Consider the following 17,493-nt stretch of genomic DNA (forward strand, 5'->3'; position numbering starts at 1 on the left):
ACGGCAATATTGAGGATTGTCCACGCAGTGGTAGGCCTCGTACTGCACACACTCCAGACAATGTGTAGAGAGTTAACGAATTGGTGACTGCTGACAGACGCATCACAGTGAAAGAATTGTCACTCTACGTTGAGTTAGGGGAAGGAAGTGTTAGCAGAGTACTGAAAGCGTTGGCGTTAAGAAACGTTTGTGCCAGGTGGGTTCCCAGGATGTTGTCAGTAGCTCACAAAGAAACAAGAAAAACGGTATGCTGCGAACTTTTGGAACAGTACGAGAGAGGTGGAGATGAATTTCTTGGAAGAATTGTGACAGGGGATGAAACATGGCTCCATCATTTTGCACCATAGACGAAGAGGCAATCAGTGGAGTGGCATCATGCAAATTCACCCAAGAAAAAAAAAAATTCAAAACCACACCTTCTGCTGGAAAAGTTACGGCTACAGTGATTTTCGATTCCGAAGGATTCTTGCTTGTGGACATCATGCCAAGTGGAACCACCATAAATTCTGATGCATATGTGACGACACTGAAGAAACTTCAAGCACGACTGAGTCGTGTTCGACCACATCGGCAAAAGCAGGATGTTTTGCTGTTGTACGACAATGCACGGCCACATGTCAGTCAAAAAACCATGAAAGCGATGACAAAACTCGGATGGACAACACTGAAACACCCGCCTTACAGTCCTGACCTGGCTCCATTTGACTATCATCTCTTTAGGAAACTGAAAGACTCTCTTCGTGGAACAAGGTTTGAAGATGATGACTCCTTTGTGCACGCTGCCAAACAGTGGCTCCAACAGGTTGCTCCTGAATGTTACCGTGCAGGTGTACAGGAGCTGGTTCCAAGATGGCGTAAGCCAGTTGAGAGGGATGGAAATTATGTGGAGAAATGAAAATATTGTTCCTAAAGGATGTACCTACACACTGTAAAAGTTTCAAACATGTATGATAAAAGATGGATTTTAAAAAAAAATCTTGTGCATATCTTTTGGAGTGACCCTCGTAGTTTAAATGTTATGTTTTTTTTACGCTACCTGACTGTCCTGTGTCCTGTTTGAGAACGTCCCATACAGTTTTAATCTTATTATCTGCATTATTTATTTCTGTCAGGACATGCATACTTCTGGATATTTAATGACTTTCCTTAAAATACTGCTAGGTTGATGTATCTGCGCTCTCGTCCGTCAGAGTTTGTACCACGGAGTAGATGTCGCCAGATGTCAAGAACGCGTTGTCATACTCGTCGTTGGGAAGCGACCGTGCCGCTGTGTGCTGACAGCCCGCCTGGTGACGCGTGTTGCAGAGTGGGAGTGGGAACAGTGGGCGCTGCCGCCGACCACTTTCAACGCGACCGAGTCGGCCGCCTACCGCGGCCCGGGCCCGCGCGTCGGCGCCTCGCTGTGGAGGGACCGCGCCGGCCGCTCCTGGTGGCTGTTCGGCGGCCGGCAGAGGGCGGCGCACGCCGGGGACGTCCTCAAGGTAAACACGCCAGCGGCGTACAGGTTCTCATTCCGTTGTAACCATTAAAGCAGCTCAACATGTCGCGACGGAAACCTAAGAGAGCACGTGTACTGAACCACAGTGGTTGTTATTATTATTATCGTATGAATCAATTACAGTAATACACATTTAGCAAAACAAAGAAATATATATAAAAATGAACATGTGAAATTACATATAGTACACAAGTTTTAAAACGGCTCAGACTACACTCGGTTGTTGATGGCCCCGGTCCAGCGGAGTGCCTCGTGGGATGCTTGACGGACCTTCTCAATGCCACCAGGGAAGCGTCTCATTGGACAGTCATTCACAACGTGGCTCATTGTTTGGGTGTCACCACAGTCACACACACTGCCACTTGAAAAGCCCCACTTGTGCATGTTGTATTTGCACCTACCCTCTTCGGTCCGATGTCTGTTTAACTGCACCCACACCTCCCTTGGTCGGTGGAAGCCTGGAACTGGAACTATTAAATTGTCTACAAGTTCGTGGTTTCGGGTACTTGTAGCTTGTCACTCACGTTTCCACTCTGCGTCCTGGTCGAATCCTGTGGATAGCATTTGGACTCTTATTTCATATGCTGGTCTTCTAGATTTGAGGCGTTTCCTGGGCAGTGATTGCAAATCGTCATGAAGAGGGACCGAGTTGTTTTCAGAAACTTGCTGACAGAGGTTGTAAATAACATCCTTTCGACGGAGATCTGGTGGACAGATGTTTGAAAGCACTAGTAACCAGCAAGTAGGTGTAGACTGGACTATACCACTAATTATTCTCATAACTGAGTTCAGTTGGACGTCTACTTTCGCGACGTGGGTGCTTCGTAGCCAAACTGGTGCACAGTATTTTGCTGCGCAGTATACCAGTGCAAGGGATGCTCCTCGGAGACTGATGTGGTTGCTCCCCATGTACTGCCTGCCAGCTTCCTCACAAGGTTCGCTCGTGTTCGTATATTCTTGGCCAAGTTGGAAAGGTGTTTTTTGTATGTTAAAGTCCTGTCCAGAGTGACTCCTAGGTATTTTGGGCTTTCGTTGTATCTGACTGTGCCAAGAGGGCCGAACTGTGGGTTGATTTCTGCTGATGAAAGGCGATTAGAGAGGTGCAACAGGGTTACCTCAGTTTTAGAAAGACTGACAAGCTTGACGAGATCCGTTCAGCTTGCTGCACCGGTCAACAGGTTGCGCTGTCTGTCCAGCGTGAATAGCCAGGAATGCAGGGTGTTCCGTGACAGCGTGCAAAAGTTTAACATCACATAGAGGATGTTCCAGTGAACAATTTGACCTCGGGAAACTGGCTTCGGAGAAGCCCGCTTAAGGAGATAATAGGAATAAAATCATTTCACTGTGTACTTTTCTATTTACATTAGCTACAGTTAAGTGCAGATACCATCATTGACACAATGAACGTACCATTTGTACTGTATCTCATAACATGTGCTGAAACTGTCGGTCATTGACCTCAATGCGAGCATGACATCGGCGAACAAGATTCTGACGCACCCTGCCAGATATCCGTGGTGTGTTTCGAATCACATCGCAGGCAGCTACAATTCTGGCAACAAATTCCATCTCCGTATCCACCGAGATCTCATACACAAGTGGCTTTAGATATCCTCATAGGAAATAATCAAGGGTATTCAGGTCAGGTGACCTCGAAGGCCATGGAGTAGGACCTCACCTGACAGTCCAGCGACCACGAAATAATGTATCTACATACTCTCAGCAACAGCGAAGTGTACGATCTCCAGCCGGCCGCAGTGGCCGAGCGGTTGCAGGCGCTTCAGTCTGGAGCCGCACGACCGCTACGGTCGCAGGTTCGAATCCTACCTCGGGCATGGATGTGTGCGATGTCCTTAGGTTAGTTAGGTTTAAGTAGTTCTAAGTTCTAGGGTACTGATGACCTCAGATGTTAAGTCCCATATTGCTCAGAGCCATTTGAACCATTTAGCACTATCTCCAACAACTCATGTAGATCTCTTTGCAAGAACCTCACGCACAAGTGGACATTCAGATGGTCAGGTAGAAGATAGTAGTGAGATGTCTCTTACAATGCCAGCGCAAGCTCGTTTCCTTGTTTTCTTGCAGGAAATAAAGAATGTAGATTTCAATAAACAGCTCAGTGCATGTAAACATGCACGCATGTTTGTTGTAAATAAGCTTGAAAACAGTAATACTAGACAAAGTGGTATATAAGTTTACTTCCATATCTCCTGAAGGTGGCTTCTCCGACTCCAGGTTCCTTACCTCAAATTGTTCAGTGGAGCATTCATTATCTACGTCCTGTTACATTTTCGCACTCTCTTACGGAAACGCTCTGTATATGTCAGCACATTGAGTGTTCAAACGCTGCATCGTCTATTAACCTGGAAGCTATTTAAAAGAATTGAATTGACCGTCAGGTAACTGTGGACTGGATAGAAATTAAGATAGTTACATCAGAGAGGTAATATGTAAATCGTACGATGTCCGTATAGGTAACACTTTCAATAAAAAACTGAATAAACCAGCAAGGTAAAACCGGCTAAATCCAAACTATGCTTCACGAGGTTGCTATGGATTAAAAAATGTATATACAACAGCATTACATGGAGTAACTTGTCAAAACTGAGAAATGTTTATGTACTCAGTATATACATTTCATAATTGACTGTAGTCTCAATAAGCATATTTCTGAACTTATCTTGCTGGTATATTGAGTAATTGGCAAGTAAAGGAAACTAAACCTGCCTCATGACTTCCTAGTAATCAGTCTCGTCCTCCCTGTTTCCTTGCAGGAAATAAAGAATTATATGTAAATAAACAGCATAGAACGTGTAAACTTGTACGCATATTAGTTGTAAGTAAGCTGGAAAACAGTAATGCTAGACAAAGCAAAAGACAAGTTTACCTCTTTATCTCTTTAACCTGGCTTCTCCGATCCCAGGTTACATACTTCAAATTGTTCAGGGGAGCATTCTATATGTCATGTCACATCTTTGTACAATCTTACGGAAGCGCTGCAGCCAGTTTATTGCAACGATGGGAGCATCAAAACGTACAGACTAAACTTAAAGAACAATAGGCAGGAATTAAGAATTGGGGAATAGAGGAAACAGAACTCAACTCCAGCAGGGGCGAAGTTGTCGTGTGTTTTTGAGAAGTTTCAAATGAATCGGTAGGTACCACGCAATTCAAATTGTGTAAAAAGTTACAAAACACTCATTCGGGAACCTGGAGTATGTTAGCACATGTTTGTAAATTTGACCAGCAGATTCCTCACTCCATAAATATTTTGAAAGGAGTCACTTAGTGGCTGACAAGTGTGCTAAGGACTTAAGGACATTCAGCAGTAAATGGGCTTTCTAAATTTAGGGCAAACTTTGACTGGAACGGGGAAAAAATAATGGCTCAGTGGATATTAAAAATTACATTCTGTTGGTATGCACCGTAGTGCGAAGAAAGCTTAGTATGAAAGATAAGTTTCATCTTTGAGACATGTACTTTTTAGATTATCATAATACGAAAAACGAACTTAATGTTTGCTAAAATGCATTTGTGGAATTAAGACTCAAGTATTTTGGTAACTTCGAATGAATTCAGAAAACCCGCAATATACATCCTAGAAAAAGTAATTAAAATAGGTATAAGTTGGGTCATACGATTATTCGGCTCGTATATACTAAGGTTACAGAAGCTAGGCTCCCAAAAGATTACTTTAGTTCTCGTTCCAGAATATAGACATCTTAAGTGCAAAGGATTACGACTTCCAGAGATGGTTCTGCTTACCTCAGAAAACATTTATTAGAGGTGACCTGATGATGGTTCGAATTGAGAATAGCCAGTTCTAGTCGATAGAGGGTAATGTTGCAGGGAAAACCGTTCATATCGAAATAAATAAATAATCACGAAATACGCTGCAAATGAAAGAATGACGAATAAAATTCGCCTTTTTATGGCCTACAATGACCCCAAATGAATATATATTTCATTGAGCCTCGTTTTTTGAAACTCAGATAAAAAAGACTTCATTTTTCGAGCCCTGTTCTTAACACTACAATGAAAGCGTACTAAATAAAGTGCTGTATAGCATTACACAGCGAAAAGACGGAAGGCAAGCAAGATTCCTTCTTGCTACTTGCGTTGCGCATAGCTTGGCTTGGACGGGAGTGAAGCAGTCTACCCGTTCTGCTGATAACGTGCGGCATGCGGAATGTGTACTCCTCTGAAAAAGACAGCCCGCTACATACAGGTACACATAAATCCAAAGCCACCGTCACACGGATCGTGCATTCGAACGCCAAGACATCTCAGAAACGGTCAAGTATCTACTGATAAGCCGAGACAGTGTAACTGATTTTAACGCTCGAACATACAGACTGCCGACGAAGGCCGGTGGATGTCAGATTAGTTTGTATACTTCGGTCGAATCGACGGGCATTCCCAAATGCAAAACATTGATTGTGGTTAGTACAAGAAAGAATGAGTTTATGGCACCCAGAGGATGACAAATATAATAGAATGGGTATATTTCGGAATCTATGGTCTGAGATCGGTACTTTACTGGAAACCAGAAGTTTAGAAGAAAAACTTGATAATAATTTATTGAATGTTACCTTACATTACATTATGCATGTTGTGTGGTTATCTAGCCATTTCAGCCTCCTGCCTATACGTCTTAACGCACCTGCAACAGAGGGAAAACTATAGTCATAGATTACAATCTCAGAAAATTGTCCTCCGTAGTGGTGCATTTTTCGTTGCGGTAAGTGGGCAGCAGCAGTATGCGAATTATTTTTCAGAGGTTTAAATGTTCAGAGTATGTTATTCTAAAATTTATGTTTATCTTTGAAACGTATTCTAGATGACAGTCATCGAAGTATGATTGACATATATATATATGTTTAGCTGAATTTAACTGAAATTATGCGAAGTGCTTATAAGCTTGCTTTTCAATGCCACCAGGGATCATCTTGTTTATGTAAAAGAACGTTTTTCTTTACATCCCATATATTCGCAAAGCTTGTCTGCTTATTCCTATAACTGAGGAAACACTGTACAGTACGCGTCACGTTAGAGTAGATTTCAACCTTCTTGATAAACAGATTCTACACTCCTTGACTCCGTCAAAAAATGAAGGAAATCGGACGCATTTTTACCAAGCTGTCGGCCGATGTTGTCAGACGATCACTGGCAACGACGTATGGGGACGGTAATCGGCGATTGAAACATGAGACAGGTAACAACTCTTGCAAGCGTGCGGTGGTGTCGGCAAATTCCTCAATTTGCTCGGATTTGGAAACGAAAAGTCAAATACTATTCAGTATAGTACTGTTCCATCAGCTGTTTTTATTTTAAACCCAAATTCTGCCGGTTTAGGTCTTGGATTGTCTTCACGGATGCTATCCAAAGATACAAATAGTAATTATATGTAATGCACAGGAAATGTTAACAGTTTTTTTATAAAGAAGTGCAAAGTAACACGAATACTTAGAAGGACTAAAATGGTTTAAGCCACCATATTACATTAGTCTTTATTTAAAATGTGCAATGAATGTCATGAACGCAAATAAATGAGACAGAGCCTTAAAAGCAAACATCCGAATTCTATGTGTTTACGGAGCAGTACTAGTATGCGAAAAGCTATCATTCAAAGTATTATAAACGGCGGCCTTGCATAGCAGATACAACAGTTATTGCTTAATGCATTGTGGGAAAGATAACGCTAACGTTTTATAATTCTTTACGATCTGAGTTGTTTACAGTGATCTTTTTTTATATTTCAACGAAGTGACTTACAAGCTAACGCCTCTCACTTTGCGTGTGTTTTTGTGGGCTGCCTGCCAAGTGGAGTATTAGGAAATTCCACTTTTATACCGAGCATATTTACTTTTGAACTGACCGGCCACTAATTTAGTGGAATTAGAAAATTCTAACAATGTCAAGCTTTCCACTCGAGTACTTGCCAAGTGATGTTTGTTTTGGGGTTGCAGCAGGGCCTGTTTAATTAATGAACTTTCAGAATCCAATAGATGCATATTTTATCGGATTAGACACTGACTCACTTTCTGAAACGTTTTTAATCCTATCTCTTACCATATTTCAGGAGGCATTCTTCAGTAACCAGAGCCGATACTTTAACTTTTTTCAGGTTGCCTGTGCGAACGATCTTCAGGCCCTTGTTGCGGGGCGCCACAAACAAAAATTTGGGGAGGGCGAGACTGTATATTAATTAAGACACGAAGGAATTAACGACATGGCAGTGTTCATTGATTTATATCAGTGGAACCAGTTGAAAATTTATGCAAATCACTATTCGAATCAGGATTTCCTACTTACCAGGCAGATGTGCTGACCACTTACCATCCAGACACAGTGATCACCACAACCGCACAGACTAGTCTAGCACACCTCCTGCCAGAGCATTTGGGTCTCAGGGTGGTGTGATGTCGTGGTGCTTGTGGTTGTGATGACCACTGTGTCGGGATGACGTAGCGGTCAGTGGGTCTACATAGTAGGCATCATATCCGGGTTCGAATTTTCACCTTGCCCCACTGATATTAATCAACGTCCACTAGCAGCTAATGTCTTTAATTCCTTTTTGTTCATAGTAGCTGCAAGATCAATATGGTGTCTGTTCTTTTTATTTTAAATTCAAATTCTACCTGTTTCCCTTTTGGACCATCTGTACGGATGTTAGCCAAGGTTACAAATAATTATGTGTAGTATACAGGAAATGTTAACAATTTTTTTATAAAGAAGTGCAAAATAACACGAATACTTACAAGGGTTAAAATGGTTTAAGCCACCATATTGCATTGGTCATTACTCAAAATGTGTAGTGAATGCCATGAATGTAAATAAATGAGACAGTACTTTAAAAGCAAACATCCGAATTCTAAATGTATACAGAGCAGTACTTAAGATAAGACCAGAACTGTAAGTATAACTTATACAAACTATTGAGAAGCTGGTCAAAGATCTTTAAAAGAATGTTTTCGTCATGTGGTATGAAAATATCTCGATGACAAGTTACTTGGTAATGTAGAGACAACAGGACATATATCCCTCCTTTTACTTAAAACTGTGTGTTTTTAAATAATGTTATACACATAACGATCATGTATTGATATGTTAGGTGTGTCATCTGTAGCCCGATGTCTAATGTGCTTAAGTCTGTACATATTCAAGTACGTATTTTGTTTAGCAATCACTTGCCTTGATTATGCAAAGAGTTTTTTCTATGTACCTCTCAAAATGTATACTCAATGGCTAAGCCTCTAATACCTTTAGCTAAAGTTTTACACTGTTCAAAGAATATTACTCATCACTGCCACTACTATATACAAATATTGTAAGTATTCCTTAAAACCAAATTTGAGTGCACAGCTAGTTAAGCTGTTGCTATATATTCCTCTCACCTTCTTTATGATACTAGCATTACTGACATACTAAGCTTCCAATTAAGGACTGTAATGAAACTTTATTTACCTATGAAGGTTTCCTTTAAATATAGTCGATATGTGACAGCAATTGTTTCACTACTATGACTTAGGCGCACATAAACACTGAGTGACATTTAAACCTGTCTCTGAGCACTATATTTTAGCCTTTTTTAATGTTATAATGCGATTTCCATTACATTTATGACACTACTCAAGCTCGGCCGGATCATCGCACAGATAGTGCGGCACTGAATGATTGCGCTGCTCCAAAATCGTTTGAATTTCGTCCATGGGCGCGGACTTATCAGGGAACTCTCTAGTTTCTCGCAGCAAGCCATCTGAATGAAGCTAAGAAAGGCCGCTCGCGTCCTACAAAAAAGGTGAATAACTCCACCCATTGGGAATGTGCGTTAATGCCAGATTTTTCTCTAATAGAGGAAAATGCCTGTGATATGATGAAGTTACTTCAAACGAACACTATAATTGTTTAGGTGAAACTGTTGACATCTTCTACCTCCAACAGTGTCGATACAAAACCTCTGTACCTTTTACTCTTATAATTACAAGCATGAAAATTGGTACAATGTTATTATATTACTATATTATATTACGTAATGAACAATGTGCTGAAATTTATAATTTATGGAAAAACCGAAAGGGTTTATAATTTACAACATTTTTCTGCTTTTTGTTCCACAAATCCTAACTTTTGTTGCTAATATTGGAATACTGAAAATAATTGTACAAGGTTCTCGCGAGGATTGTCGCTTACTCAAATACACATACTACTAAGATTTTAGATTTTTAGCTTTTGTAGTTTGGAGGAACTCTAAATTGTGAAAAACTTCATTTTCAAGTAAATTAAAAGTTATACTGCCTTCGAACTCAGGATACTTTACTTTTGTATATATCAGATCAGATTATACAATTTTTAGATAGATGTTAATGAACAATAATTTTTAAGGCTAGATATTGCACATTATAACTGCCATGCCATGTGCATTCTCATGCAAGCTCCAACAGGCGAAAGGCAGGAGAGATACTCGTCACCTCTCAACACATGCGCATAAGATGAATCATAACATTAGTAGCGCATTACATACAGACTTGTTTTCCCCCATACTTTATCCATATTTATTGTATAGTGCGTTAACAACACAGTTAGCATTAACTTTTGCAGACCAAACTGTAACGATGAAAAATGCTGTCAGTCAAAACCCAGCTAACTTGCTGTATTTACCGTTACCGAAACCCAGATGTATCAGCGACATAAGATCCGCGACAGCTGGCAGCACCTATGCCGGCTTTCAGCTACAAAGCACAACGGCTGCAGGTGGAAACGATGACTGTCCATAGGGATGCGACAACTGTAGAAACGTATACAAAAATCAAAATCACGTTATGTGATTGTTTGAATTAGACACACGAAGCAACCTTACCAAGGTACCAAGGACAATACAATTCACAGGGATCTTCTTCAAACCACTGCACTACAGCTCATTTATTCTGTATGAATCCTACAAGAAACCTATATCGAAATTTCCATAAATTATTATATAGTCTCCCTACCTTCGCTAGAAGCTCAACTGTGAGTCTAAATTTCGCATAAATATTTGGAAGATTCCCAGTGGTGATTTCCACACTATTACAATTTTAAGTGATGTATTCTTCTCTAAAAGAAAATCACATACCTTCTGATTTACCTCAAAACTACTGAACACTGCTTTTTAATTTCAGTGAAAGATCTTGCAACTCCTTATTTTCCTATACTGAATCTGCATGAAGATGACGCCAGTATATAATGACTTATAGTAAGCTTCTCTGTCCCTGTGGTCGGGTGATGAATAGACTGCCAAAGATATGTCCCCACAGAAGTCTCTAACGCTCCTATACGTACGGTAAAAGTGGTTAATCTATCTTTCTTTCAACTATCTACATTATCATGAGACACTCTACACCTACATTTTTGGAAACTTCTAATTATTTTACTTCATTTTTCTGTACTGATTTTTTGCCAGTGCTACCTGTTTGTAACCGGACTTCAACATAAATACAGTGCCCTCTGATTCCAGTAGTCACAAGTATTTTACTTTACGTGCTGATATTATCTCCTTACGCTTCGTGGAAGGAGCTCAGCTAGTCTGCTTTTGTCACTTCTATTCACGTTCAGGCTATGGTTAATGTATGCCCATTTCCCAACTGTATTGATTATAGAAATGATATTTTGCTGCCGCCAACGGGAACTTTATCGACTATTCTTCCAGGTGACTGAGAACTGTGTTAATTCAGGACCCCTTATGGCTTTGCCAAACCTTCAGAAAAATTCCAGAACTTACGTGCTACTAATTGTTCCTTATCCGAGTTCCCATTGCCTCTTTCTGCTTCCAAGCTATCTAATTAAAAGCACACCACTTATTCTATGCCGGGAAAATGACCTCCCCCTCCCCCTCTCCCTGTTCCACGATTCAGCTAACTATTGCAGATCTGGGCACAAACTATTGAAAATGAAATAAATCTGTGAATTTACGTTATCCATTATGAACTTTGAAACAGCGATTGTGGTCAAAACAATGTTTTGTATTAATACTACGACCAGTGACTTCATAATGCTTTATAAAAAATTGTTCTTCTATATGGTAGCTTTCATGTCATTGAGGAACAGTTTTAGATTGTTGGTATTTGCAGATAGTTCACATTTAGAACCATGAGCAGCTAGTCTTTTGGATCGTGGAGGTTGTGGTATAATAGGAAATATATGGCGTCTCTCATTTTGTGAAAATAAATAGAGAACTACGATGTTATTCTCTTATTTACACGTTGTGTTATTTCTGAAGTCGTACGAATATCACTTTACAACGACTCATTGCACACCAGCGTGGAAAATTTATGTACACTTGGGTTAACAATTTGAGTATAGACAGTCAGCTTGTATGTCAGTATGCAATACGTCAAAGAACATGTTGTGGCCTTCAGTGGCGGAAAATTTTTTTTTAGTAACTCACAATGTCATTCTTTGCCAGTGTTCGAAAGTTTCACGTTCAGGAACATGTCACTCTTAGAGCTTAAGTGTTTATCCACAAGTTGTTGGTTTTTAAGAAAAGCAGTTGTCATACACTGTGTGATATGACCAGGTATACAGCAATCAGATGGATAACTGTGCTTTTCATTTATTACATCAATCAGACAAAACCTAGGACTTGAGAGCATAAATGAACAAATCAAAGAGTACAGATGAAAATCAAGTGCATGGAGAGATCACTCACAAGAATGAATGAAATTAGAATGTCCAAAATAATAATGAATTTTCGGCCAAGAGCGAAAATATCAAGTAGTAGACTAAGAAGGAGATGGCGAGATCAAATACAAGTTAGCCATAGACAATGGTGGCACTATACAAAAGACCGTAACGTGGAATTCCGGGCAGATGGGTATCGAAATGACATTTGAGTTGACTGCGGGATAAGATTGACGGTATTTGTTCGCAATGTTGCTGAAAACATGCATGATACATTGGCACTATAGCAAAGCAAAGAATAACTAACTCGTGCTATACTCCACAGCTACATTTCAACTCAAAGGAAACCTTTGACAAAGATAATTACACAAAACAGATCATCGTTCGGAGGCGAAGTCCTCATAAGCGTAACACTTGACAAATAATAATAATAACAATAAAATAATAATAACAGTAAGTTGTTGAGCCATGTGTATCTAAGTGGTGCGTTATTCAAGGTAGTGTGTAATGGGAATTATAACGTGTCAGGTATTGCACAAGGTAATACCAAACGCACACCGTGTTAGTAGCAGCGCCTTCACTATACGAAGTTCTAGTGTCCCACCGCGTGAACTGTTTGTCTTATGTACATAGTGGTGCTGCCTGCAAGTACGAACATAAACTGATTAGTCAACTTGGACCGGTCGTTTGTCAAATTTCCTTGATAGTGCAGTGAAGTGAAATGAAAATTCAGTACCAAAATAAAATTATAACAACCAAATAGCATTTCCAGCTCATTATTTCTGTAAGGAATCTTCGAGGAATCGACACTGAAATATCCATAAACTATTATATAATTTTCTTATGACTGGTAGTTAAACAACAAGCCTAGATTTCTTATAAATAGCCCCAAGTTTCCCAGGGGTGATATCTACATTTTTACAATTATAAATTGCGTATTCCCCAGTAGCTTCTGACCCACATTACAACTAGTTGTTTAATATTTCTCAATTTACGCTACAGTTTTCCATGTTTGGCAACTCCTTTTCTTATACAGGGTGTTTCAGAAGTGATGGTCAATATTCAGGGATATGACAGGAATGATTATTCGAAACAAAAAAGGCAAGTAAACGTGGGTTCTGAAACGCATAGCTTAAGAACTATGAGCAATTCTTGATCTTCGATACTGTGAAACGAATCTCTTCTAATGCAAGCTCTTTGCTTTGTATATTTTGGGAAGTGGTAGTATGGACTGAAAGAAGAAAAAAATGGCCAGCAAACATGTGTTCTAAAACGCATATCTTAAAAGTTAAGAGCACTTGTTCACTATAAGAACTGCGTTTCAAGGTAGCGAAGATGAACAAGTGCTCATAGTTCTTAAGTTATACATTTTAGAGCAAATGTTTACTGAACGTTTTCTGAACATTTTTCTCTTGTTTCGGTACATACTACCACTTCGCAAAATACGGAAAGCAAAGAGCTTGCAGTAGAGGAGATTTGTTTCACAGTATCAAAGATCAAGAATTGCTCATAGTTCTTAAGCTATGCGTTTCAGAGCCCATGTTTACTTGACTTTGTTGTTTCGAATGATCGTTTCTGTCATGTCCTTGAATACTGACCAACACTTTTGAAATGACCTGTATAGACTCTAATGACGGTAATTCCAGTTTATAATCATTTGTACTTAACTTCTTTATCCCTGTGGTTACGTGGTATTCAGTGTGACGCAGAATAGCTGTCTGTCCAGAACTGTGCAAACCTAAACACACTAGAAGCAGTGCTGCCTTGTCTTCCAACCACTCTTATTCTGATGAAACAAAGTAACTTTACTAGTTCTGAAAATTCTTAGGTATTTTACTTGTTTGTTCTGTTCTTGATTCTTTCAACACAGCTTATATCTAACATAAAAACTGTGTTCCGTCCCCTTAGAAAAATTATACATGACTGTGCTTAAACTGACACACAGTATTTTTAGCGCAGCGCAATCTGACTTTCAAAAATCCCTACAAAAGAATGGCCCTGACTAACATTAGCCTATACCTTTCACAAATCACTTACCTCACAAAAATCTTCGTTACTCGAACTACTGCAATACAGCGAGCGCCACTACTGCCAGCTAAATAAAAGATTCAAACTACGGAAGGCACTAACTACTGATAGGCATAGTTAGCAAATGAAAGATTTTAATAGAGAACAAACAATGTATTTACCTTAATAGTGTTGAAAAATCATAATATACATAGCAGTTCATGACATACAGTCTTACAAATTTCAAAACTCCGCCATTTCTCTCCCCACATCCACCACTGCTGGCGGCTCACCTCCAACTGCGCAACGCTACGCGCTGTTAACATCCAGCTGCCCAACACTACAATGGCAGACAACAATGCAAACTAGCCACAGGCTGCACACAGCACAGCCAGTGATTTTCGTACAGAGCGCTACGTGGCGTTACCAACATAAAAACGTAAACAGCCTAGTTACATAGCCCCCATGCTCCCCACAAAAATTTTTACAAATTGTTTTGGGCACTGGCCAATACAGATTTGAAAAAAAATTTCATAATTACAGTAAGAAAGATATCAAATGTACACACTTATTAATACAATGTTGGTCAAAAGCTAAAATTTTCTCACAGTCCATAAAGACAGTCCTGATCATTCATCACAGTAAAACTGCTGTTTCTTTCTCAAAGTCTGAGCAGTGAAAGACAATGCACACGGAAGTAGTGGATTTCCATGCAGTCTTGAAGAAGTAGTGTTGTCCTTCCAACGGAAAGACAGTGCTGACTCTTGACATGCTGACAGGTAATGGGCCACAACAGAGTAAACCCACAGCAGAGTCATCCGAGGTTTTGAAGAATATTGGTAGGTAGGTCATCACAGAGCAGACCCACTGTAATCCTGGTAGAGATTATGGTATTGGTGGGCCACCGGAGGTGCAGACCCACTGCAGCCCTTGTAGAAATAATGGTATTGGTGGGTCATCAAAAATGCAGACCCACTGTAGTCCTTGTAGAGATGGCCAGCAGCCATCTGTTGTGACTGTGCAGGTGCACAATCACCATTGAAGAGTCTTGTGGATAATATAGCAAGTCCATAACCACCACTTGTGCACTCACAAAGTTTTTGAAATTGTCCTTAGAACCAGCAATGCTGTTATCCAGTCCCTTGCTGAATTATTAACACATGTGCAAACACTAACAGTCCCTACTTCTCACATATTGTCCATATACTATGACCAACAGAAACATGTGCAGTGAAATGGAACTTACAAGTTAATAATATGATGAACTGGTGTCAATTACAATTTTGTAACATAAGAATACAATTACAAAGGTACAAAACAATACAGATAACATTTGTAGTACAGGCTTTACAAAAGAATCGAAATAACATATACATCAGTGTTACGGGAATTATGACATGAGTACATACATAAAAGATCAGAATAACTTTCGAAACATCAACTTCACACATGAGCATTAAAACAGAACAGAATAAATAATGTCTAAACATCTTTACAAAGAAAATAACATATTATCAGAAAAATTCTACAACATAACTCTTATTAGCTAAACACATTAAGACAGGAAAAACACAAATTCATGTAGTGTAACAACACAAAAATACAGGACAGGGTTTGTTTTCAGTGTGCCTTTTGATATTGCAGTCCACCCCAAAGCTTCATTCCGTATGTCTTTCCTCTTATTTCAACATTTGTTTCCACCAAAAAAATTCTATCCAAGCATGCCTTCTGTATTTATATGTTCGCACAGTTCTTACCTCATTATTTATTTTCCATTATCTTACCTCATCATTTATTTCCAAGACAATCCTACCTAAACCTGTTGTCCCTAAACCCTACTTTTTTGGTTCATATCCACTTTCAAAATACTTTTTTGGCCAAACCATTTTCTTATAGCTTCTCAATGCATTTCTTCCAATTCATCACAACTTGTTCTCTTATATGGCCAACCCCATCTTAAGCTAACTTAAATCTACTGAGCTCAGATGTTAAATTAAGGGACGAGGCAGTGCAGCAGCACAAAACAATTAACACAAACAGCAATGACGAAAAAATGCAAATTGGCAAAGCAAGCAGCAATATTACAACTAATCTAAGGCAATGAGCAGCAAACAAGAAAAAAAATCAGTAGTAAAACTGGCTTAACAGACTAATGTAAAGTGAAATTTAGTAGCACTATGCCTGGGAAACAGCAGCAGCAAATGCAATAACTTATATTTAAACATGGCATAGATCAAGCAGAAAAAAAACAGTAAAAATGGCCATGTTTAATACCTATGTCACATCTTAACACTAGAGTGATGCATCACAAAAACTTACTCTGCAAGGAAGTTACCAAGTCATTAAAAAATTATTTATGCAATTACTGTGAAGGGAAATGTCTGTTTGTGCTCTCTTTTCTAGGAAAGTACATCATAAACGTATTCTTTACTGGGTCTGTAGACAGAAAATAGTGATATTAGTACATCTATTAAATTTTATAATAACCAATGCTGCAGTGCAGCTAGAAACTGGATATTAAAGAAAATGAGCAAATACATACAAAGGAAGGCATGAAACATCATTCATTAGCCATATAGCATTTCATAAGGTAGTAAAAAAATCTCTCAACTAGAAAGACAGTAGTCATAATCAGGTGTATAGACATAAAAATATTTCTCGTCATTTCATTAGGCATTTCAGTAAATATCATAAATTAAGAGGTCCACAGTGTTATTATATGTTTTCAAGTTTGAGCATGTCGTATTTGCGATGATTTCTACAAAGGAATGTCAATAGCGAGGATAATGGCCCCTTTTTTTTTCTCCACCTGTGCCTCTGAAAGGCACACACCAATGGCTTTTTTCCAGGTGACTGTCGCGCAGCTGGGTGCCCACAACTCATTACGTGAAGGTGGTCACTTAACTTTCTTACTGAATTATTTACGACACCAGTTTGCATTACAGTGACAGTCTCATATAAAAAATTTCAAAGGTCGAGAATTTGCATTGCAAATGTGTAGAAACAAAATCCTATGAATATAACAGTGTTCAAAAAGTTTTCGTCAGCATTGTGATACATTCACGCATTTACACACATTTCATAACTCTTAAAGTACGATTCTTGGTTTCCAACATCCTTTTCCACAAATCAGAGTCCCTAACCACTACTCATTGTTCATATACGTATTCGTTGACACTTCTTCAATATTTCATCAAAATAAATATGTAGCATAATCAAATTACTCATATACAGTAGCATCATCTTATTGATCATAAACATACCTCAACAGCATAATACACATCGTCGTCGTAAAAATAACATCATAACACCTCAGTCAAATTTCAAAAATG

General features: G+C 39.2%; 1 protein-coding gene across 1 annotated transcript in view; it reads left to right on the top strand.

Moving 5' to 3' along the window:
* The window catches only part of LOC124712257, a 243,834-nt gene that overhangs the window by 12,726 nt on the left and 213,615 nt on the right, over window positions 1–17,493 (top strand). The window contains exon 2 of the mRNA XM_047242551.1: window positions 1,306–1,481. Coding sequence (XP_047098507.1) covers window positions 1,306–1,481 — 176 coding nt within the window. The remainder of the gene's footprint in view (window positions 1–1,305; window positions 1,482–17,493) is intronic.

This window comes from Schistocerca piceifrons, chromosome 8 (genome assembly GCF_021461385.2).
Source record: "Schistocerca piceifrons isolate TAMUIC-IGC-003096 chromosome 8, iqSchPice1.1, whole genome shotgun sequence".
NCBI lineage: Eukaryota > Metazoa > Arthropoda > Insecta > Orthoptera > Acrididae > Schistocerca > Schistocerca piceifrons.